Raw genomic sequence first — 24,857 nt, 5'->3', positions numbered from 1 at the left:
AGCCAGAGCATGTGGCAGCATGCACCCTGCTCACAGCCCCCTGCTCCCTCATTAAACTCCCTCCCAAGTCAGCCTCACTTGGTGCTGCTGGCTCTTAAAGTGCTTCCTTGAGCAGTTAACTTGATTACTTTTAATCCTTTTAGGGAATGGTGGCAGAAAACTGACAATCCAGGAAAATTATGTCTATTTGTGTGCATTATTGGAAACTAGCACTGCCTGGAGAATATCTGGTTAGATGGCTCCCTTTCTGAGCACTGGATGCACACCAATGGCTTTGCTTTGTTTTCTTCTTTGCTGGTTAGTCTGTGAAGACTGATATGGCTTTTCTTCAGATTGATTTGCAATTCCTTATCTCTGCCAAGTCTGCAAAGCCCCCCTGATTGTGAGGGTTGGTTATTGTTATGGAGACAGATAACAAGTGAAAATAAGATGGAGACCTGCTACCAGAACAAACCTGATACTGGCTTTGCCCTGGGAGTGTCTCGTGGATGGTGCCCAGTTGTACACAGTGCCCAGCAGCAAGGCAGACAGACTGTGGGCAAAGACAGTTTCCTTCACTAGAAAAGTGGTTTTCAGTTTGTCTTCCATGGATCCCACAGAGCAGGTAAAACCTCTGAAAGATAGTTAAGGAAAGAGACTTGCTACCAGGGCTGCTAAATCTACAGCACTAAAGCACCTCCACAGGGAAACTTTCAAGGCACTGCAAATGAAAGCCCACCCAGCTAGGGAAGAGTGCCCAGTATGGAACCAGAGCACATGGCCACGCTTTCATGTTCCTGTGAGGTGAGATTTTCAGATAGAATGACTCTACAGACCAGAAAGATCTATTCTCATAGAATCATAGAACTGTCAGGGTTGGAAGGGACCCCAAGGACCATCTAGTTCCAACACCCCTGCCATGGGCAGGGACACCTCACACTACATCAGGTTGCTCACAGCCACATCCAGCCTGGCCTTCAAAACCTCTAGGGATGGGGCTGCCATCACCTCCCTGGGCAACCTGTGCCAGTGTCTCACCACCCTCATGGGGAATAATTTTTTTTTTCCTAACATCCAATCTGAATCTACCCATTTCTATTTTTGTTCCATTCCCCCTAGTCCTATCATTACCTGATGCCCTAAAATGTCCCTCCCCAGCTTTCTTGTAGCCCCCTTCAGATACTGGAAGGCCGCAGTGAGGTCTCCTTGGAGCCTTCTCTTCTCCAGACTGAACAGCCCCAACTCTCTTTCGTCACAGCAGAGGAGCTCCAGCCCTCTAATCATCCTCGTGGCCCTTCTCTGGACACGCTCCAGCACGTCCAGATCCATCCTGTCATCTCCCACTTAGTTCACCTGGAATGACAGCAGGGAGGGAAAGCAGTGGGGCTTGGTGTGAAGGCTACTGAGAAACTGACCCTGAATGCCTTTGCTTGCAGGTATAATGCTGGGAAGAATGGGGAACAGTGGTGTTCCTCTAGTCAGCTTCTGCCAGTGCTTAAACGAGTCTGTCATGAAGATAGTGGCAGTTGCTGTTTGGTAAGTGACTGTTCTAGTAAGAACACCTGTGTTTTTAAAAAAGAGCAAGAAAAATCCAACAGAAGTCTCCTAAACTAAATAACTGAGGGTGGATGGTCCTTGGCTTTGTGGGGCCTGAGTGTCTGGAGGAGATGCAGCCATACAGATCCTGTTCCTGGCCTGTGCTGTCACTTTGACAGAGAGCCATCCTGTAGATTACTGCCAAGTGCTGAGACATGGCATTGCTGGGTGTGTGCACTGCGTGCCTTGGGCAAGCTGAAGGGATTATAACACATCCAGCCCACATAAGGGAGAAGCAAGGTGAGGTGCTCAGGCTGCTGCTTCTAGCCCTTCCCACACTGCTCCACTAGAAATTCTGGGGTGGCTTCAGCCTGGTCAGGAGAGGGCTGGGCTCTAGTGCTACTGTCACTCTCCTGTCATTAGCATGACTGTCTCTGCACTGAACAGCACAGTGGAGATCTATACCCAGAGTGCTTGGCACTGGGATGCCCTCAATGAGGCATCCTAGGCCATGTTACTTAGGAAAAGCCTTCAGAGCAGTCCTACATTACACTAAGGTGTTGGCAGTAGTTGACTGCCAACAGCAAAAATCTGTTGCCTTAGCAACTTCCCCATCTTTCAGAATTACAGAATCACAGAATTGTTAGGGTTGGAAGGGACCTCAAGGACCATCTAGTTCCAACCTCCCTGCCATGGGCAGGGACACCTCACACTACAGCAGGTTGCTCAGAGCCACATCCAGCCTGGCCTTCAAAACCTCCAGGGATGAGGCTTCCACCTTGAGCAACTTGTTCCAGTGTCTCACCACCCTCATGGGGAAGAACTTCTTCCTAACATCCAATCTGAATCTACCCAGTTCTAGGTTTGCTCCATTCCCCCCAGTCCTATCACTCCCTGACACCCTACAAAGTCTCTCCCCAGCTTTCTTGTAGCCCCCTTCAGATACTGGAAGGCCACAATAAGGTCTCTTCAGAGTCTTCTCTACTCCATACTGAACAGCCCCAACTCTCTCAGCCTGTCCTCATAGGAGAGGAGCTCCAGCCCTCTGATCATCCTTGTGGCCCTTCTCTGGATGCACTTCAGCATGTCCAGATCCTTCCTTTAACAGGGCCTCCAGAACTGGATGCAGAAGGTCCCCTGCTTGGCTGAGTCCATGGTGAGGATCCCTCTACCAGTACTCAGGCTTTATTTCCAGCTACCTGGTCCAGTCTGACTGAGCTGGGTCAGAGAATGATTGCTTGGTTAGATGAGTCCAAGGGGATAGTAATTTCTGGAAGGATGTGAGGGAAGTGGCAAGTCTCTGGAGATGGTGCAGCTGCTGGTGGAAGATGGTTGAATGACCCCAGGGGTTTTTATTACTATTTTTGGTTGACCTTAAGCTCTTTTGGCACCCATGGCTTTGTGTCCAGCCATACATGGATGCACAACAGCTTTGATAAAGCACCTATCCCACATCCAGCCCAGAGGGGGTTCAGAAACTAGCTATTCTTTTGCTTATCCCTCTATCCCACATCAAACTCCCAGGCAGCTCAAGAGCATGTCTAATGCTTGTTGTTTTTTCTCCTATGTCTTCCAAAGGCAACATAAACATTTACTTAGCAGCTTCCAACTAAAATCCATGAGCGGTTACCTGAGCACAAACACACAAGCAGAGCTTAGAATTCATTTCTCCTCTCCCCAGTAAATCACCTGCCTTAAGCTAAAAAGTCAGAGCTGCCTTCTGAACCAAAAACATCCTAAATTCATTCCTGGCCAGCACCATAACCTCAGCTGTGCTGAGGAGTAGCCCACTCAAAAGCGTGTTCAGCCCAGTACTTCAGGCACACTCAAGTGTGGGAGGGAGGGGTTTAGTCTCATGAACCAAGCTGTGCCTTTTCCAGACAGGCTGCTACTGGGAGGACTTCTCAGCTCATATTGTGAGCTTTCTGTTGATAGAGTCTGTGTGTCCTTCTGCTTAGGTATTTCCCATTTGGAATTGTGTTCCTCATTGCTGGCAAAATCCTGGAAATGGATGACCCTTCAGCCATTGGGAAGAAGCTGGGTTTCTACGCCATCACGGTGGTTTGTGGCCTGGTGGTGCATGGGCTGTTCATCCTGCCAATGATGTACTTCTTTATCACCAAGAAGAACCCCATTGTCTTCATCAGAGGGATTCTTCAAGCCTTGCTCATTGCTCTGGCTACATCTTCCAGGTATTATGCAGTTTCTAGGCAGACACAATAAAATACTTGCTAGCTCCTTCCCTCAGTTTTCTCCTTAGAGCAGCACCCTGTAGCTGTCCTGGAGCAGACACCTCTACATCTGTACACTGGGCTGTCTCAGGTTCCCTGGTGGAAGGGACCTCAAGGATCATCCAATTCCAACCCCCCTGCCATGGGAAGGGATATATCACACTAGATCAGGTTGCTCACAGCCACATCCAGCCTGGCCTTAAAAACCTCCAGGGATGAGGCTTCCACCACCGTCCTGGGCAGCCTGCTCCAGTGTGTCACCACCACACTCATGGGGAAGAACTTCCTGACCAATCCAATATGAATCTCCCCTTCTCTAGCTTGGATCCATTCCCCCTTGTCCTGCCACTACCTGACACCCTAAAAACTCCCTCCCCAGCTTTCTTGTAGGCCCCTTTCAGATACTGGAAGAACACAATGAGATCTCCTTGGAGCTTTTTCTTCTCCAGACTGAATAACCCCAAACCCCAAACTCTCTCAGTCTTTCTCCATAGCAGAGGAGCTCCAGCCCTCTGATCATCCTTGTGGCCCTTCTCTGAACACCTTCCAGCACCTCCAGATCCTTCTTGTAATAGGGGCTCCAGAACTGGGCACAGGACTCCAAGTGAGGTCTCACCAGAGCAGAGTAGAGGGGGAGAATCACCTCCCTCAATCTGGCTAAGCTTCTCTTGATGCAGCCCAGGATGTGATTGGCTTTCTGGGCTGCAAGTACACACTGGTGGCTCATGTTGAGCTTCTCATCTGCCAGCACCCACAAGTCCTTAATAACTTTAGGTCTGATGACTAAAATACCCTTGCAGGCAGTAGCATTGTACCAGCTTCCTATCCTTTGTGCCTCTAATCTTATTTTTCCCTACAACTTCCCAAACATCTTGAGGAAGAATTTACCTGATCTCTCCTGCACTGGAGTCACCCCTTAGAAATGAAGTGCATTGGTGGGATTTTAGAAGGAAAAGGCAGGAATTACATATAGATTGGAAAAGCAGTCAAACACAGGGCCTTATGTAATCAGCATATCTGGCTTTGTGTAGGGCATCATCACTGCTAAGTCATTCTGAGAGTTTTACAGAAACCTGCAACTCTTCTGAAGATGTTCTAAGTTAATAAAGAAATAGAGAAGTAACAACATAGCTTCCCTGAACTCAGAATCTTCAATTAGCAGCAATGCTGAAAGAGGAATAACCTCTGTTTTACTAAGGGGATTACAACAAATTGAAGACTTCAGCTGTGCTGCTCCTATACCAGACCAAGGAAAAGATCCTAAAATGTTTCTCCCCAGCTCACTGTACTTCTAGTGAGGTCTGACAAGGTAATCTGGGGCAGGAAGGTCAAATGCAGATGGCTGTTTCTTGTGAACATACACTCAGAAGCTAGGGCAAGAATCAGCAAAGCAGGAGGAGTGTGTAGGGATGCAAAGAAAGGAGAGCAGGGAAGGATGATTTCAGTATCACAGTATCAGTATCACACAGTATCGCCAAGGTTGGAAGAGACCTCAAGGATCATCGAGTCCAACCTGTCACCACAGACCTCATGACTAGACCATGGCACCAAGTGCCACGTCCAATCTCCTCTTGAACACCTCAGTTGGAAGGTAGTGGCCTTCCACTATGTTTCATTCTACAAAGTGGTTTCATATATAAAAGTTTGCTCCAAAATGACCTATGAAGAGCAACATATAGTGAGATACAAAATCCGGACAAAATTTTGTGCTGGGTGGTGTTTCAAACTCCAATTAGGGCTTAAACAATTAAGGCAACATTAGAACATTAGAAGTTTGTAGCTTGAGAAGTTGGAGTATCTCCAGATTCAATAAGGTGCTGATTTTACGCTCAAAGATGTTAGCATTGGAAAAGGTTTATCAAGCTCCTCCAAGAGAACTATTTCTGACAGCTCAGGGGTTTAATCTGTGCCATTCCATTCATTCTCCTTTTTCTGGGAAAAGAGATTTGATCTGAAAAACCTCAGCTGAACTTTTCTCTTTTTAGGAAAAGCCAAGCAAATTCTTCATTCCTCATTTTACCCTTTGGTGCCTGTAAAGGAGTTTGTCCTCGTCTCTTCTTTACTATCAATAAGAACAAAACTCCCCAACTTTTTCCCAACCAGAGATGTCTCTGTTAAGGGAGGTTTAATCAAGACCTAAGAGACCAGCAGATACTCCACCACTTTAAAAAACAAATGGCATTTCCTAATTTTTGTTATTTTGCACCAGCACCTCACTTTGATTTTATAACCAATTTACTAGGCCTGGCCTGGCCTGGCAACTTCACAGTATCACAGTGTAACTTAGGTTGGAAAGGACCTCGAGGATCATCGAGTCCAACCTATCAACACAGACCCCATGACTAGGCCATGGCACCAAGTGCCACGTCCAATCTCCCCTTGAACGCCTCCAGGGATGGTGACTCCACCACCTCCCTGGGCAACCGGTTCCAATGACAAATGACTCTCTCGGTGAAGAACTTCCTCCTCACCTCGAGTCTAAACCTCCCCTGGCGCAGCTTGAGACTGTGTCCTCTTGTTCTGGTGCTGGTTGCCTGGGAGAAGAGGCCAACCCCTTCCTGGCTATAACCACCCTTCAGGTAGTTGTAGAGGGCAATGAGGTCACCCCTGAGCCTCCTCTTCTCCAGGCTAAACAATCCCAGCTCCCTCAGCCTCTCTTCACAGGGCTATGCTCAAGGCCTCTCCCCAGCCTCATTGCCCTTCTCTGGACACATTCAAGTGTCTCAATGTCCTTCTTAAACTGAGGGGCCCAGAACTGTACACAGGACTCAAGGTGTGGCCTAACCAAAGCAGAGTACAGGGGCACAATGACTTCCCTGCTCCTGCTGGCCACACTATTCCTAATGCAGGCCAGGATGCCATTGGCCTTCTTGGCTACCTGGGCACACTGCTGGCTCCTGTTTAGGCGGCTGTCAATCAGCACCCTCAGGTCCCTCTCTGTTTGGGAGCTCTCAGCCACTCTGACCCCAGCCTGTAGCTCTGCATGGGATTGCCGTGGCCAAAGTGCAGCACTCGGCACTTGGACTTGTTGAATGCCATCCCATTGGACTCTGCCCATCTGTCCAGTCGGCCGAGGTCCCTCTGCAGCGCCTTTCTCTCCTCTAACTGACCAACATCTGCTCCTGACTTGGTGTCATCTGCAAATTTGCTGATGACTGACTCAATCCCCTCATCCAGATCATCAGTGAAGATGTTGAAGAGGACAGGGCCCAGCACTGATCCCTGGGGCACACCACTGGTGACTGGCTGCCAGCTGGATGTGGCACCATTCACCACCACTCTCTGGGCCCGGCCCTCCAGCCAGTTCCTAACCCAGCACAGAGTGTAGTGGTCCAAGCCACGAGCTGACAGCTTAGCCAGCAGTTTGCTGTGGGGGACGGTGTCAAAGGCCTTGCTGAAGTCCAGGCAGACCACATCCACAGGCCTCCCCATGTCCACCAGACGGGTCACCTGATCATAGAAGGAGATCAGGTTGGAGAGGCAGGATCTGCCCTTCCTGAATCCATGTTGGCTGGACCTGAGCCCTTGGCCATCCTTCAGGTGCGCAGTTATTGCCTCCAGGATAATCTGCTCCATCACTTTCCCTGGCACTGAGGTCAGGCTGACTGGCCTGGAGTTTCCAGGTTCCTCCATCCGACCTTTCTTATGGATGGGGACCACATTGGCCAGTTTCCAGTCATCTGGGACCTCACCAGTGAGCCAGGACTGGAGGAAAATGATGGAGAGTGGTCTGGCCAGCACATCTGCCAGCTCTCTCAGCACCCTAGGATGGATCCCATCCGGTCCCATGGCTTCCAGGGCTTGTGGTTTTGGTGATTCTGCTTTGGCAGGGAGGTTGGACCCAATGATCTCTGGAGGTCCCTTCCAACCTCTAATGTGGTACTGTAAATTAGTGACCTGCCATTCCTATCAAGGCAGTTCATTGTGTCTTCAGTGGATCTCCTCTCCTTACTCTCTCTCTAGCTCTACCAAGCCACTTTACAATCATGGGGTCCCCTCTTTGCACTTTATATTATATTCAGGTCAAGTTGCTTGGGGTGTATTTTGGGCTTAGAAATGTTCCAATTCTAGTACCATCAATCACAGTAATAAAGCAAAAAAGACAGGCATGATATGTAGTCATCAAAGATCTACAAAGGGATGCAGAGGTTTGATTCCCTGTCCTACATGAGTACCTAAGTTATGTTACTGCTTGGAGAAGTCCAGCATTGGTTGGTTGGAGAATTCTACCCAGAAATGGGTAGATTCAGACTGGATGTTAGGAAAGGAAGTTCTTCCCCATGAGGGTGGTTAGACACTGGAACAGGTTGCCCAGGGAGGAGGTGGAAGCCTCATTCCTGGAGGTTTTTAAGGCCAGGCTGGATGTGGCTGTGAGCAATCTGATGTAGTGTGAGGTGTCCCTGCCCATGGCAGGGGGTTGGAACTGGCTGATCCTTGAGGTCCCTTCCAACCCTGAGAAGTCTATGATTCTATGATATTTTTTTTCTCTCAGTTACTTGTAGAAGCATAGAGAGCCTTTAGCAAATGTGAGCTGGCTCTGGTAGATGTGAGCTGGCTCACCTGCTGTGTGAGCATACCACAGAGATCAGCACTGCAAAGCTTAATTTTTAGGCAACTTTCCACCAGGTAGGATGCCTCTGGCTCATCTTGGAACAACTCCTTACTGAGAGAGCTGGGATCCTAGGAAAGAGACTCAAAAGCCAGTGTGGTAAGGAGAGCTAAGCAGGCATCAGGCACAGCTGTAAAGAAAATATCTCAGCCTGCAGAACTGATGAGGGAGAGATGTCTCTGTCTGTTGAATCTCTTCAAGGTGAAGCAGTCCTTAACAGAGTTTCCTCCAGGCCCATTTTGTTACCCCAAGCTGATGTGAGAGTGCCCACTGACAGTGGGGAATACCCTGGGAACTCAGCTTTCCCTTAAACCAGTGCTGCCTTTGACTCTCCTGGGCTCTGACGCCTAGGAGAGGGCCCCTCTCCTGATACTGGGTACTCTGAGCTAGCACTTTTCTCCCCTTCCACTCTGCAAGGAATTATCACATATTTACAGGGCCGGAGAGGGTGCAGTTTGGGAACAGAGCTGTGGCACCAGGTGGCAGCTTAGCCTGTCAAGAATCACCAGCAGGACTTGCAACCCAGTTTAGTGTCTTTGTTGTCAAGACTGTGCCACCAAAGTCAAGGTGAGTCCTGAGGAAAGACTCTCAACTTATGGGTTGGAGGTTTGAATATGTTGGATGAATTTAGCACTGTTTGCCCCATCCTAAGAGGTTTTTTTGCAAACCCAACACAGGCCCAACACAATTTTAATGTTTTTCTGCTCAAGTAGTAGTGTCTTGCCTAGAGATAGCTGAACTTTTCACCTTTGTTACACTGAAAGGAATGGATACTGCACATAACTGAGCTGTTGCCAAAAGAACATGCACAAGTAATCAGGGCTGGACAGAAGATCTGCTTCTCCTGACAGTCAACACATCTGCATTTGGTTAAACAATACTTGCCACAGGGGCATTATATAACACTCACAATGTGGGTATTGGATTTTCAGATCATCTTAGAGGAGAACAGAGTTGGTTTTAAGCATACTGCTGTGTTTCTTGGGGATGCTTCTGTGTTGGTTCATGTCTACATCTAAAGATAGAAAGAAGACCACAGAGCAGTATCCTGATATTCATCCCAGCTGGTCTGTACCTGTGGAAGGCTTTGGTTTTAAGCTAAAAGTCAAACTGCAAGGATCAAAAATAGTACCATTTACAAAAACTAGAATATAATACAGAGAAACCTGAGAGGCACTATACAGCCATCTCATGGCAGTGATTTCACTGAACCTGAACGTTATATCAACCCATTTCCCTGTAGTGAAAGGTTCTGACCCCATTTCACTTCACTTATATTTCTCCAGAAATCTCAGCCCCAGTAATATTTCAGTTTGCACAGACTGGAGAGGCAGGGACAGAGGAGAAGACCTCTTGTTGCTTTGGTGCACTGTTTAGGGCACAATGAGCTTGTTCCCTATGACTAATACCAATCCCTTCACCCTTCACCTGTGCAGCCAGCCTCTGAAGCCAAGCCCTTGGCCTCATTAGGGGCTGGAGTTGGCAGCAGGCATCCATGGCATTGTACACAGCTCCTCTTCACCACCTCAGCAAGATGTGTGCAGCATGTGCTGCCGCTGCCCACCTTGCCCTGCTCTCTGGTGTCCAGGCTGCAGAGCTGTGGGTGTCAGATTTGCTGCTTCCTGCACAACACATCCTCCTGGTCTTGCCACTTCTTACTCTACTGCAAATGCACGGTTTGGCCTGCAGGCAAAATTCCTCTGGAGTTTATCTTTCCTCATTCCAGTGGCAAGAGGGAATGTTATTTTTCTAGGTCATCTTTCCATATCATTAGTGAATTAAAGCAGCATCTTCTCAGTGGCACAATCCCATCAAAAGAAGCAGTTATCTTCTCTGAAGACAAACAATGCACTGTGAGTTGTTCAAGGGGTTTGCTGCTTATGAAACACTAAGATCTTGGCTCTTGCACAGTGTAAATTAAAGGCAGATTTAGCCAAAGGGAGATGAGATCAGTTTGTTGATTTTTTGGAGCAAATATCAAAATACATTTGAGTGGTAAGATAAACAGAACAGGCTGAACAGCTGTTCTTCATGGTGACTTGCTGGCTTTGTGGCTCACACTAGTAAGAGCTTGGCCTGATCCAGCATTAGCTGATGCTTAGTCTCTTCAGCTGCAGCCTTCTATCCCAAAATTGAGATAAGACTTTAAAATGTCTTTTTAATTGTTAGAGTGAATGCTGGGAGAAGATACCTCTGCTCTCAGCTGAAAGCTTGAGGGCAGTTTTTAAAAGAACAGATTAACATCAGTGCTTCAGAGTATTTTTTTCCCTCCTAATAAATGTTACATGCCAGGAGATGAAAACAAGCTTCACCTAATTGAACTGGAAAGAAAATTGAACTGGAAAGAAAATTGAAGTATTTGTCTGAGAGTGTTTGCTCTTCAGGCATTGAAATGATATATTAATATAACTCAAAAAATGACATCAGGAACCTTTTTGTTTCACTGCCACCTGTAAGTCACCAGTAGCCAGTATGACGCTGTTCTCTGAGGTATGCCAGATTACACTTCAGGAGTAAAAATGACCCATGGCTGGGCAGACAGCCTTGTCTAGCATGCTCCACACAGCTATTGGCACCTATATTCAGGAAAAAAAAAACATTCAGATTGAAGCAGGTGCTGAAAGGGTAACCAGGGATGTAAAGCAGCAATCTTGTAAGAGAAGACTTTAAAAAGTCTGAGCCAGGCTGAGAAGGGACAAAACTCAATGTGTGTTGTACCAGCTGAAGAAGGGCGTAGAGCACATAAAAGCAAATGTAGTGGAAAGTGGAAAGAGTATTTCTGGATAACAAATTGGATTTCTCATCTGAACAATGAGTTCTGGAAAGGCTGTCAATAGGAATGGTTGGCCCAGAGTCTGCTAGCTCTCAGAAAGATGTGGTGTCAGAAAGTGGAGTGAAACTGGACGTAGCAGTTTTCTGTGGAAGGAAGATACAAGAATCTGTGACCTGCAAATGTGCTTCCTTCCAGGATCTTGCACAGTGGTTTCCACCATCTTGCACTTACATTATAACACTTAATAAACAATTAAACCAACACAGAATCAGAGAATGGTTTGGGTTGGAAGGGATCTCCAAAGGCCATCTAGTCCAAGCCCCCTGCAGTCAGCAGGGACATCCTCCACTAGATCAGCTTGCTCAGAGCCTTGTCCAGCCTGGCCCTGAATTTCTTCAGAGATGGGGCCTCAACCACCTCCCTGGGCAACCTATTGCACTGTTCCAGCACTCTCATGGTGCAGAACTTGTTGCTAACATCCAGTCTAAATCTGATTTCAAACCATTACCCCTTGTCCTATCACTGCATGCCTTTGCAAACAGTCCCTCTGCAGCCTTCTTGCAGGCCTGCTTCAGGTGCTGGCAGGCTGCTATTATGTCTGCCTGGAGCCTTCTCTTCTCCAGGTTGAACCACCCCAGCTCCCTCAGGCTCTCCTCATAGCAGAGCTGCTCCAGGGCCCTGATCATCTTTGTGGCCCTCCTCTGGACTGGCTCCATACAGATCCATGCCTTAGAAATTGTTCTTGTTGCACAACATTCAAGTGAAAGACACACCTGACTCTGTGAGACAATGCAGAGGTTTAGAAGTTGAATACTTGCAAAAAGCATCACACTTTCTGTTTGCAACAGTGAAATAGACACAGAGTTTGCTGGCTGTGCCATTGGTGTTCTGGGATTGTTTGGGATAGTCCTTGTCACACCTCAACCAAGTCAGATCAGCCTGTTTCACAGCTTCAGACCAGGAAGACAGTATCACAGAAACATTCAGGTTAGAAAAGACCCTCAGGATCACCAAGTCCAACCCAGAACCCTACTCTGCAAGGCTCACCCCTAAACCAGATCCCCAGGTACCACATCCAAACAACCTTTAAACACATCCAGGCTTGGTGACTCCACCACCTCCCTGGGCAGCACATTCCAATGCCTGACCACTCTTGCTGGGAAAAATTTTTCCCTAATGTCCAGTCTAAACCTACCCAGTCACAGCTTGAGGCCATTCCCTCTTGTTCTAAGACACTGAGGTTTAAAATTCTGTGGTGGGAAGGACTTGCAAGATGACCTTTTTCTCCTCTTTTTCCCCCAAAGAAATTAGACAGGATTCCATCACAGAAAAACAGATGGCTGAGGAAAGTCTTTGAAAGCAATAAGAAGCAAACCCTTCACAGCTGCAGGGAGGGGAGGCAATCTGCAGTAAGATTAGTGAATGCTTCCTGCCATGGCCATACTTAGGAACATCTAGAATTGTTCCTGTGGCAGTCTGCTCCCTGCTGCAGCTATTCCAGGGTTTTCAGTTCTACATTACCTGTCAGCCTCAGGCCCACCCTTGTATTTTATGAACATTTTGAGGTAAACAAGGCATAAAGGATTTCAGTCATTCACAAATGAATGTCTAAAAAATGATCACAGGATCACAGGATGTTAGGGGTTGGAAGGGACCTATGGAGATCTTCAACTCCCACCTCCAGAGAAGGAGACTCCACAGCCTCTCTGGGCAGCCTGTTCCAGTGCTTTGGGACCCTTACAACGAAGAAGCTTTTCCTCATGTTGAGGTGGAACCTCCTGTGCTGTAGTTTACATCCATTGCCCCTTGTCCTATCACAGGGCACAACTGAGAAGAGCATGATAGACATGCCCAAGAGAGAAATGCCATCTGATGGTTACCTTGGGGTCTTATGCTGTGCTCTGTCTGTGCTGTTCAAAGTAAATACTGGTTCAATATTAGGACTGTTGGAATGAAGAAGTTTAATATACTCCAGGGAGCAGAGGTTATGAGATTTCAATTGCTTCTTTGCCCTTTCAGTTTATTTGCATACTGAGAGAATGACTTTTTGTCCAGATTATCAGAGCAGTGACTGCCAGGCGGTAGTAAATCATTCACCACCCAGACTGTGAAAGGTTACACAAAACAGAGATACCATAATGAAAACATGGGCTTGCCTTTTCCTTCCATGTTTCTATTGCAGGAAGGTGCTTTTCCTTTCAAAACACTGCTACTTTCCTCAAGCAACAGCTTGCACAAACACAAAATGCCAACTCCTACTCATGGAAACCTTTTGCTAATGCGCTCCTGCAAACTGGGGGCTGTAACTGCAAAGGTTTTGGAATCTCTCTGTGCTTTTGAAAGTCCTTTGTAACAACTGAGGACTCATTGGTATATCAAAAGTCTTATCTTGCCCCTGCTTACTGCAGAGGGGGGTTGACTAGATGACCTTCAGAGGTCCCAACCAACCCAGATCCTTCTATGATTCTATCTTCAACAAGGAAAAGATAATGGTTATTAGAAGATGTAGATGACAGAGCCAGATTGATGATGTGAGGCTGACAACACACAGCAAGTGTGCAAGCTGAATTGCTCAAACTAGTGGACAGATGCTGGATTTCACAATTTAGAATCATAGAATGGTCTAGGCTGGAAGAGACCTGCAAAGGTCATCCAGTCCAACCACCCTGCAGTCAGCAGGGACATCCCCACTTGATCAGGTTGCCCAGGGTCTTGTTAAGCCTCATCTTAAATAGACTAGACTAGATTAGACTAGAATAGACTAGACTAGACTAGAATAGAATAGAATAGACCAGGTTGGAAGAGACCTTCAAGATCATCACGTCCAACCTATCATCCAACACCACCTAATCAACTAACCCATGGCACCAAGCACCCCATCAAGTCTCTTCCTGAACACCTCCAATGATGGTGACTCCACCACCTCCTCAGGCAGCCCATTCCAATGGGCAATCACTCTCTCTCTGTAGAACTTCTTCCAAATCTCCAGCCTAAATCTCCCCTGGTGCAGCTTGAGACTGTGTTCTCTTGTTCTGGTGCTGGCTGCCTGGGAGAAGAGACCAACCTCTGCCTGTCTACAACCTCTCATAAGGTAGTTGTAGAGAGCAATAAGGTCAACCCTGAGTCTCCTCCAGGCTAAGCAGCCCCAGCTCCCTCAGCCTCTCCTCATAGGGCTTGTGTTCCAAGCCCCTCACCAACTTCGTTGCCCTTCTCTGGACTCGTTCCAGCAAGTCAACCTCCTTCCTAAACTGAGGGGCCCAGAACTGGACACAGTACTCGAGGTGTGGCCTAACCAGTGCAGTGTACAGGGGCAGAATGACCTCCCTGCTCCTGCTGGCCACACTGTTCCTGATGCAGGCCAGGATGCCATTGGCCCTCTTGGCTGCCTGGGCACACTGCAGGCTCATATCTCCAGGGAAGGGCCTCAACCACCAACCTGGGCAACCTGTTCCAGTGTTCCACCACCTTTGGGCATGCAGATCACAAGAGAATAGAATACAACTAAAGACCTCAGTATCATGATGCTGATATTTCCCCCAGAACTGCTTGTCTTCAAAGAACCTTGGAATTCCACTGCATTTCACACACATACATATTTACATCTCATTCACATCTGTACACATGATGACATGACCTGCAATCACTTGACTGCTGTCTGATCACACAAAGGGCATTGGCAGATCTGTCCCAGAGAGGCAGTGGGGTTGTAAATGGTTGAATACAGGAGTATGGTCTGCAGGTTTTCTGTCTAGCCACACTGCTGGTGAGGTCTTTCCCTAAGCTGCTTCTTCGTGAGGTGCATGTTACTGTATTAATGTGGCAAAAGAAGGAACAGTTTCTTGGTCAGAGCTGTTGCCCACTGGGGTGTTTTAGAGTTCAACCCAAGCAGCACTCCAAGCTCTTGTAAGGTCTCACTGCCACCAATGCCTAAATGGGTCATTGATTTACTGTCAATATTCACTAAGAACTGGAAGAGTCTCTAAGGACAAATCTTTATACAGCAATTCCTTACAGTGAGTTAAGAGCCTTTCTTGCTTTGTGCCTTTCCTTGGTTTATGGTTACTTTTGCTATTTCAAAATGGGTTTCTATTTCAGAAGGCCTGGAAGGAAACTTGTTTACAAACCATGAAAGTAGAACAGTTTGCAGAGGCCATACGAATCAGGTGCACAGGGTGTTTCTCCTTTAGTGTGTGAGTGTGCCCCTGAGGGGTTTCTGTCCCTTTCCCTTAGGAGGAGGGAAGAGAGGAAGACATTTTTAATTCTGAGAAAGAAACATTTGCAGTAACATCTGCAAATGTAACTGTCTTTATCCTCCACCAAAGTAAGTTCCAGGTCGAGTGAGAACATCTGTAGACCACGGAGTGAGCAGCAGTGCTCAGCTGCTTAGTGTAAAACTTACCCTCCCTGGAAAGGGTTTGCAGTTTGTTCAGTTCCCCAGAAATAGAATCATAGAATTGTTAGGGTTGGAAGGGACCTCAAGGATCATCTAGTTCCAAACCCTTGCCATGGGCAGGGACACCTCACACTGCATCAGGTTGCTCACAGCCACATCCAGGCGGGCCTTAGAAACATCCAGGGATGAGGCTTCCACCACCTCCCTGGGCAACCTGTTCCAGTGTAAAAGTAACTCACTGTGCACTGCTCTGCTGGTTTGCAGCTCAGCCACACTGCCTATCACTTTCAAGTGCTTGCTGGAGAACAACCATGTGGACAGGAGGATCGCGAGGTTCGTGCTGCCCGTGGGAGCCACCATCAACATGGACGGGACAGCTCTCTACGAGGCTGTGGCTGCCATCTTCATCGCCCAGGTGAACAACTATGAGCTGGACTTTGGGCAGATCATCACTATCAGGTGAGAGCATCAGACTCCATGTGCTGCTGTTTGCTGCTCTTGCTGGGCCTGACACTGCTGTGTGTGGCAGTGCTCAGAACCAAGCCCAGCTTTGCCATTCTACAAGGATGCACCAAGGATAGTTCCAAGTAATGCAGAGAGCAGGGACTGCACAAGGAGAAATCATGCTGGTGCTGTTCGTAGTATCAGTCAGGGTTGGAAGGGACCACAAGGATCACCTAGTTCCAATCCCCCTGCCATGGGCAGGGGCACCCCACACTAGAGCAGGCTGGACAGAGCCTCATCCAACCTGGTCTTAAATACCTCCAGGGACGGGGCCTCAACCACCTCCCTGGACAACCCATTCCAGGGCTTCACCACTCTCATGGGGAAGAATCTCCTCCTCACATCCAGCCTGAATCTCCCCACCTCCAGCTTCATTCCATTCCCCCTAGTCCTATCACTACCTGAGATCCTGAGAAGTCCTTCCCCAGCCTTCCTGTAGCCCCCCTTCAGATACTGGAAGGCCACAATTAGGTCACCTTGGAGCCTTCTCTTCTGCAGACTGAACAGCCCCAACTCCTTCAGTCTGTCCTCATAGGAGAGGTGCTCCAGCCCTCTGATCATCCTCGTGGCCATTCTCTGGAGATGCTCCAGCACGTCCATATCCCTCTTGTAATAGGGGCTCCAGAACTGGAGGCAGTACTCCAGGTGGGGTCTCACCAGAGCTGAGTAGAGGGGGAGAATCAGGTGATAACCTGCTGGCCACACTTCTCCTGATGCAGCCCAGGATCTGATTGGCTTTCTGGGCTGCAAGTACACACTGAGAGCTCATGTTGAGCTTCTCATCCACCAGCACCCCCAAGTCTCTCTCCTCAGGGCTGCTTTCCAGCCAGTCACTGTTCAAGAGAAACATGTGGGCACCAGGAAGTGTGCTTCTGTTGGAGGACAACTGCCTCATTTTTACTTTCAGGCAACCCACTGATCATTTACTAGGACAGGGACATTTTGCTATTGTTATTCCTGATGTTTAAAACACTATTTTAAGTGTCAGAATTGTTTTCCACTTCATCTGTTTTGCATTTTTATATGAGTGGGAAAGGTTAAAAAATACAAAACTAGAGCAGCCCTGTGGAGAAGGACCTGAGAGTCCTGGTGGACAAGTCCTGCATGGGTCAGCAATGTGCCCTTGTGGCCAAGAAGGCCAATGGGATCCTGGGGTGCATTAAGAGGAGTGTGTCCAGCAGATCCAGGGAGGTTCTGCTCCCCCTCTACTCTGCTCTACCTCACCTGGAATACTGCATCCCGTTCTGGGCTCCCCAGTTTAAGAGGGACAGGGATCTACTCAAGAGAGTCCAAGGGAGGACTACAAGGATGATGAAGGGGCTGAAGCACTGCCTGATGAGGAGAGGCTCAGAGGGCTTGTGGAGTCTCCTTCTCTGGACACTTTCAAGCCCTGTCTGGATGTGTACCTTTGTGACCTGTGCTAGATTCTCTGCTCCTGCTCTGGCAGGGAGGTTGGACTCGATGATCTCTGTTGGTCCCTTCCAACCCCTAACATCCTGTGATCCTGTGTCATCCTGTATCAGGTAACAGGTACTAGTGTGTGTTAGGAGGCTCTTTGTCAAACCTTGGAAGAGCAGGGGAACACGGAAGGAGGACACCTGCTCCTGTCAGGGCAAGTTCTTATGCAGATATCATTTCACTCAGTTTTTGAATGTCTTCTCTGCTGTTTAAGCAGAAAACCTCATAAGCAACCATGCTTGCAGTGGGTTGTGCTGGAACTGCATGCTCTGTCTTTCAAAGGTCTGTAATGGCTCCAAAGGACTAGAATATTCAGCTGAACATTCACTGCCAGAATAACTCCAGGGACTGCCAAAGAATGCCCCAGGGTCTGAAACCTGCAGGTGTCCAGCAGGGAACAAATGATTAGAAAGACATTGCTCAGAGCCAGAGCCTTGTGCAACACATTTGAGATCTGCTTACCTACCCACCCTGTGACCTCATCACTGCCCTGGTTACAATTCTGGGCCTTGCCCATCTTCTGCTGGACTTGACAACCTTCATGACAAGAAGAGGAGAGTCCTAACACTAAACCCAGATGACAGCTGTTTGCTGGTGGGCTTCTGGCAAGATCTGGTTAGACTAGAAGCAGAAGAAATAAATTGTGGCCATATGAGCTCCTGCTTCAGAATCTCCCTCTGAAAAATACCGTGCTAAAATGTAGGCTTTGCTGCCTTGGAATGTGGAGATGCTTTTACTGTGTGGTCCAGAGCATGGGAAGACATTATACACATCTTGAAGTAGAGAGTGTGGATTTGAGAAATGGAAGAGAAGGAGGCTGATAGCAAACGGGAAGAAGATTTCTCTCAGCAGAACCTTATTTTATCTCTTCATTTTCACTCCCCATGTTAACTGCTTGTACATATGGACCAGAGAGGATTAAAGATAGCTGAAGGAAAATACAAATGAAGATTGGAATAATCCAAGGAAGGAAAAGAAATAAAAAGACTTGCAAAAGAAGGAGGTAAATAGGAAATCACAGTGAATTCAGTACCTTGAATACCTGAAGCTAAATTCTAACTGTATTCTATGGGCCAAAGCTGCCCCAGAGCTTGATAGTTTAGGACCCAGAGACCTGTGATTATGCAAATCCAGATGCAGCAGAAAAAAGAGAGTAAAGATCCTATTCCCATCAATTAAGCATATCAAGGCAAAGAAACAGCTACATTAAGGTCAAAATTGAATGGAATAGTAGATGAGCTTCTCTGTACAATCTTAGCTGAATGCTCCTGGGTTTGCTCCCAATTCAGTCATGAGACTTTATGGCCTGAACTGACTTGGGAGACAGAGAGAGCCCTAGTGAGCATGTAGCACTGACTGAAGAACCTCTTAATGGCTCTTATTCAACTACTGAGCTTCTGCCCCTTCCTTTCTCTCTGTATTCTCTTACATTACGATACAAGCTGGCTTTTTCAAAATGCAGTGTTGAGTCTTTCTCATTTCCCATCACACCCACATGCAAATCTGGTTCTCCCTCTAGCTATACATGCTGATGCTGCTCTACTGGCACTTTGTACAGCTGTGAGCAGGGTACTGGGTATCTGTGTCTCAGTTTCCATATGGATGACTCCTGTTACCCTCCTTTTCCATCATAAGAGGTTGATGAGACCTAGCTGCCTGCCAAAAGCTCTAGCACTGTGACTGATGGGTGCAGTGGACTATCAGTGTGTGTGCTTTATGTCATCCTTTCACGTTTGTCAGCATTTAGGTTTTGTCTTTCTGCCGCATGGCCAAGCTCCTGCAAGTGGCCAGATGGGTGGAAATGAATATATCCAAGTCACTTTTGCTTCTAGAAAAAGGAATGAAATCACAGTATCACAGTATCACAGTATCACTTAGGTTGGAAAGGACCTCGAGGATCATCGAGTCCAACCTGACACCGCAGACCCCATGACTAGACCATGGCACCAAGTGCCATGTCCAATCTCCCCTTGAACGCTTCCAGGGTCGATGACTCAACCACCTCCCTGGGCAACCCATTCCAATGCCGAATGACTCGCTCGGTGAAGAACTTCCTCCTCACCTCGAGTCTGAACCTCCCCTGGCGCAAAACAGCATCCCCTCCCTTAAAAACAGCATTATGAGAAAAAAGTGCTAAGCCTGCCAGGTCCACTCTTGCCCTGGTCCTCCCTTCATGTCTGCTTGCCTGGCTGAAGAAACGGTGTGAAAGTCAAGTAAAAATACTTTCCAGGCACTGAAGAGATTCAGTCACATTCAAACACTTCATGTTTAGATCCAAGCATGCAAAGCACATGCTATGCAAGGCCTTCACCCCTGGCCCAGCCTCTTGATGATGGGTTGGCATTAATGGCCCTAGCAGCAGCCAGTGGATTTGCCTGGCACAGGACTGCTGCAGTTGACTCAGAGGTGTCTGCTGGGAGCTCTGCTGCCAAGGGTGAAACAGCGATGAGTGCTGGCAGATTCATGGCACGCAGTGCTGCCTGGTGCCATGGCCCACAAGAAGCTGACATAGCTCAGAGATGCCCACAGCCTGGCTGCCCTCCTTTCTCTGCACTTGTGATAGTAAGAGGTAACAGAACTGCCCCACCAGTGCCAACATAGCAAAGGTACAGGATGAGAGTTTAGCACTGGGCAGACAGATTGGCCTGTTCTTGCTCTCTGACCTGGCCTCTGTTCACAAATCACTGGCACTTGTGTGCAGTGGCTTGTGTAAGAATCATAGCATGCTAGAGGTTGGAAGGGACCTCCAGAGATCATCCAGCCCAACCCCCCTGCCAAAGCAGGATCACCCAGGGTAGTCTGAACAGGAATGCATTCAGGCAGGTTTTGAAAGTCTCCTCAGAAGAAGACTGCACAACCTCTCTGGGCAGCCTGCTCCAGTGCTCTGTCACCCTCACTGTAAAGAAGTTTCTCCTCACGTTGACGTGAAACCTTCTATATTCAAGCTTATATCTGTTGTTTCTTATTACTGTGCACCACCAAAAAGAGCTCCACCTGACACCTACCCCCTCAGATATTAATAGACATTGATCAGATCCCCTCTCAGTCTTCTCAAGACTAAACAGTCCCAGCTCTCTCAGTCTCTCTCTTCATAGGGGAGATGCCCACTTCATAGGGGAGATGCTCAAGTCCCCTAATCCTCCTCGTGGCTCTCCATTGGACTCTCTCTAGCAAATCTCCTGAACTGGGGGAGACCAAAGTTGGACTGAGTATTCCAGGTGTGGTATCACTAGGGCAGAGTAGAGGGGGAGAAGAACTTCCCAAGACCTGCTGGCCACACTTTTCTTGATGCCCCCCAGGATACCATTTGCTCTCCTGACCACAAGGGCACATTGCTGTCCCATGGAGAAGGATTATGGTTTAGGAAAGCTCCTACAGAAACATGGCATGGCTTCTTGCAGGCCAAGGTAACACTCATTCCTTTCTTTCTTTGTTAAAGTATCACAGCAACAGCTGCCAGCATAGGTGCTGCAGGGATCCCCCAAGCTGGCCTGGTGACAATGGTGATTGTTCTGACCTCGGTTGGGCTCCCAACAGATGACATCACACTGATTATTGCTGTTGACTGGGCACTGTAAGTAACATTAAACTAAAAAGGCAAATTATCTCCAGGGCTGTAGTAATACAGGTATGCATAAAAGGCATGGGAAGTAATTCCTTGGTTTGAAATGATGCTAATGTGGCCTCAGATAAAATACTCCAAGTGGGCATTGTATTGCAAAAAGGCAGACAAATGAGAGTCTAGGTGGGACTTGGACAATAGGACCTACATGGAAAGGCTAAAGCATTGGAGTCTGTTTAGCCTTGAACCAGAGTAGGTTTAAAAAGATCACCAAAGCAGTTTCTGATATAAGGGAGGATGAAGAAGCAGAGCAAAGGAACTACCTTAAGGCAGATCACAGGTTCATTTAAGAAGGATTTTTTATCCAGGACAGTCGGGCAAGGGAAGTGGCTCCACACTTTGCAAACGCACCCATTCTGGAGGGAGGCTAATCCCTGAGGATTTACCAGCAGAGGCAGAGGCTAAAACTTAACACAGAATAGAAGAGAATCAGGTCACCCATGAGAAGAGTCACTTTCAAAGTTCATAAGGAGAGGCTGATTCGGACTCTTAACTTGTATATCATTGTCTATAAATCAATCAGTGTTGAATGTCTAAGAAGATGGATTGAAAAATCCTCATCCCTAGCTCATTAGCATTGCAGTTAACTACACAACTAGCATATGCATCCACTGGGAAACAGTCCACACTTTTCTGTTCAACCTCTGCAATATATCCCTACTAACACAATGGAGTTTAAGTGGAGCAAGGTTAAACCTCCATTCTGCTACAGCTATTTTATTCCACTTCAAGCCACTGATTTATTTTTGTACAAAGAATTGTGGGAAGAAATTATTTACTTTCCTGTTCAGTATATTATTATTATTATTATTATTATTATTATTATTACCCATGAGTGTTGTCTTGTATGCATATTTTACGACATTTTACTTTAGGATTATCAGGAACACTCTTCTGTGAAGGCTGAATAACACCTCCTGTGGACACCTCCACTTGGAAATGGCAGTTCAGATTCTGCTGAAGCAGCCTTTCTAATAGTGTCATAGTATCAGTCAGGGTTGGAAGGGACCACAAGGATCAGCTAGTTCCAACCCCCCTGCCATGGGCAGGGACACCCCACACTAGATCAGGCTGCCCAGAGCCTCATCCAGCCTGGTCTTAAACACCTCCAGGGACGTGGCCCTTCTCTGGACACGTTGCTAGCCACTGAAGCTCAACAGTTAATGCAGCACAGCAAAATCAAAGTATTTCAAGATGTATTGCAAAAGCCTTTCCCTCTGTATCACTCAGTTTTCACCCAACTCTTGCACCATCAACATTTCCTTGTTTTGCCAGCAAACCTTCCAGCATATATGGGAATGAGGCTTTTTTTTCCCATTTCTTTGACAGAACTCCTCAAAACAACAAACAACTTTTTTTCAGGCTATAGTTCCAGATGGTATTAAAAAGTGAGCAAGGAACAGATCCAATTTTCTGTCTTCTGTAGATGACCGTTCATACAAAAAGTATACTTCTCTATTTTGGCACTTGATGGTTTTAAGAGCATGCAGATGCAAAGTGTCAACGTGGTTGACATGATGAGTAATTTCAGGAGTGGTTGTGGAAGTGCTGGAGTATGAAGCAGGCTGATCTCATGAGACTGAAGTCCCCATGACAGTGCACTGCAGGTGCTGCAACTCATTTAGGTAGCCATAAGAGGCACGTGAGCTTCCTGCCTTTAGCTGGTGCCCAGGGACATGAGGAGGAAATCACACCGTTTCTCAGATAGTTTATTAAACAGCAGGCAAAATGTTGGCATCTTTAATAGTATAATCTAAAGCTAAAACAGCACTGCAACACCTGGCTCACATGCTTGCACTGAAATAAATGCCACCAGCAGCAGCTTGGCCTCTTAGTGGAGAAATGGCAGTGGTGGGTGGTGCAGATAACTCTGTGCACACAGGAACATGGACTAACCAGAACTGAGCAAACACCATGCCAGGCCGGTCATGTTCCTAAGGGTTTCAGTGTGGTGCACTGATTCCTCAGAACAGCCCTGTCTTCAAGAGATGTTCATCAGAGCCCAAGAAGGAGCCCAAACTCCTGAGTTCTGCTCTTACAGCTTTTTCTTGACAACAGCTGACTGTTGGCACAATCCAAAATGAACAACTCGGAATGCCTTTCCAGGAATCAAAATCTGATGATCAAGCAAGCAAAAAAAAGTCTGTGTGTAAGAGGAATATCTATTTTTGTTTGCTGTAACAGTGTTTCTCCCCTGCTTAACATATTCTTGTTGGAATTTTCCTGAAAGCAAAATCCACAGTCAGAACAGCAGGAATGAGAAAAATGGACTCAGCAAACAAGGGCAGGATTGTGTCCTGGAGTCAACAGCCATGTTGTGGAATATTATTGCTGAGGGTACTTGCAACTGTAAATAACCTTCCATGCAGGAACTTGCATGGTAATTAAGCAAGTAGCTGCTCCACTCCTGCATGCACAGAGCACATGCCTAAAATGTCTGAAAAATAAAAAGAATGGACACAGAGCTTCAATTCTTTCTATATTAAAATGCAGGATCAGAAATCTGGGCACTGTTGATGTTGGACTGCCACTGACTTTAATAAGCCAAACATCTGGAGAGATTTCTGACCCTCCATTTTCTAAGCCAGCTTTATAAATGAAGTTAGCAAGCTGAGAGAGTTTTCAGAGGTGCGTGTTTTCCTTGGAACAGAGGTGATAGAGTTCACTTGCACGAGGCAGTGGCCATTGGAAACCTCATCCATTTTTACTAACAGAGTCCAAGCTGCTTCAAGCACCACACTTGCCTGCGACAGCCACTTACTGTTGTGCATTTGCAGCCTGTATATGAATAGTGGGTGTAAGCAGGGAGGAAATGATCCCCTAAATGAATACTTGAAATATGGTGAAGCTGTGTGCATACAAACTTCTGTCAGGCACAGATATTTATTTACATGGGAAAAGCTGAGAATCTTTAAGGGCCACTGGTGGCCATAGCAACCATAACTTTGCCAGCAATGAACATGATTTCAATATGGTCAGGGCCTGCTTACTTTGTGAGTGGGGTTATTGAGTAGTCTTCTGAATAATTTGGGTTGTATTCTGCACATTCTACCACTGCAAAAATCTGAGGTTGCTGAAATTGGGACTTTGATAACTAAAAGAAGGTTCTGCCTGCACTGGCTGCCCCCTGCTTTCATTGCATTAAGACATTTGCAGCACCAGCCTCCAAATCAGGCCTTAATACAGGACCTTAACATAAAAACTCAGACATCAATACAGTCTTGAGCTTGCATGTATAAGGAGGCATAACTCCTTATACACTTATAGCTCAGCTAAAAATGTGGCAGCTCAGTGCCCTGAGCTCAGAAGAGACTGAAAAACCCAACTGAGCAGGTGAGGAACTAGTGGCAGCCTGGTGCCAAACTCCTCACTATTTTCCTGAGCTCATTGGCTCAAAGCCAGCAAAACTGGCCCTCAGCTATGACTGTTGCAGTGATGGGGAGAGGCTGAGAGACCCAGGGCCTTTTAGCCTGGAGAAGACTGAGAGGGGATTTAATAAATGTTTATAAATCTCTGAGGGCCTGGTATCAAGAGGGAGGGGACAGGCTCTGCTCAGTTGCACCCTGTGATAGGACAAGGGTGCACAGCACAGGAGGTTCCACCTCAACATGAGGAGGAACTTCTTTTCTGTGAGGGTCCTATAGCACTGGAACAGGCTCCCCAGAGAGGTTGTGGAGTCTTCTTCTCTGGAGACTTTCAAGACCCATCTGGATGTGTTCCTGTGTGACCTGTGCTGGATTCTCTGGTCCTGC

General features: G+C 47.2%; 2 protein-coding genes across 4 annotated transcripts in view; one reads left to right on the top strand and one right to left on the bottom strand.

Moving 5' to 3' along the window:
• Nucleotides 1-24,857, bottom strand: part of PODN (podocan) — a 108,588-nt gene that overhangs the window by 41,128 nt on the left and 42,603 nt on the right. The gene's annotated exons all lie outside the window — the stretch shown is intronic.
• SLC1A7 (solute carrier family 1 member 7) overlaps nt 1-24,857 on the top strand; it is a 67,452-nt gene that overhangs the window by 38,601 nt on the left and 3,994 nt on the right. For 2 of the 3 annotated variants that reach the window (XM_068140621.1, XM_068140619.1), the window contains exons 6-9: nt 1,416-1,515; nt 3,474-3,707; nt 15,786-15,980; nt 20,923-21,057. In XM_068140621.1, the coding sequence (XP_067996722.1) occupies nt 1,416-1,515; nt 3,474-3,707; nt 15,786-15,980; nt 20,923-21,057 (664 nt within the window). The remainder of the gene's footprint in view (nt 1-1,415; nt 1,516-3,473; nt 3,708-15,785; nt 15,981-20,922; nt 21,058-24,857) is intronic. The other variant, XM_068140622.1, reaches the window with a different exon arrangement.

This window comes from Melanerpes formicivorus, unplaced genomic scaffold (assembly GCF_026170545.1).
Source record: "Melanerpes formicivorus ecotype bairdi unplaced genomic scaffold, bMelFor1.0.p_v2 SCAF_7, whole genome shotgun sequence".
In the NCBI taxonomy this organism is placed as follows: Eukaryota; Metazoa; Chordata; class Aves; order Piciformes; family Picidae; genus Melanerpes; species Melanerpes formicivorus.
This window is presented reverse-complemented; position numbering and strand designations above follow the sequence as displayed.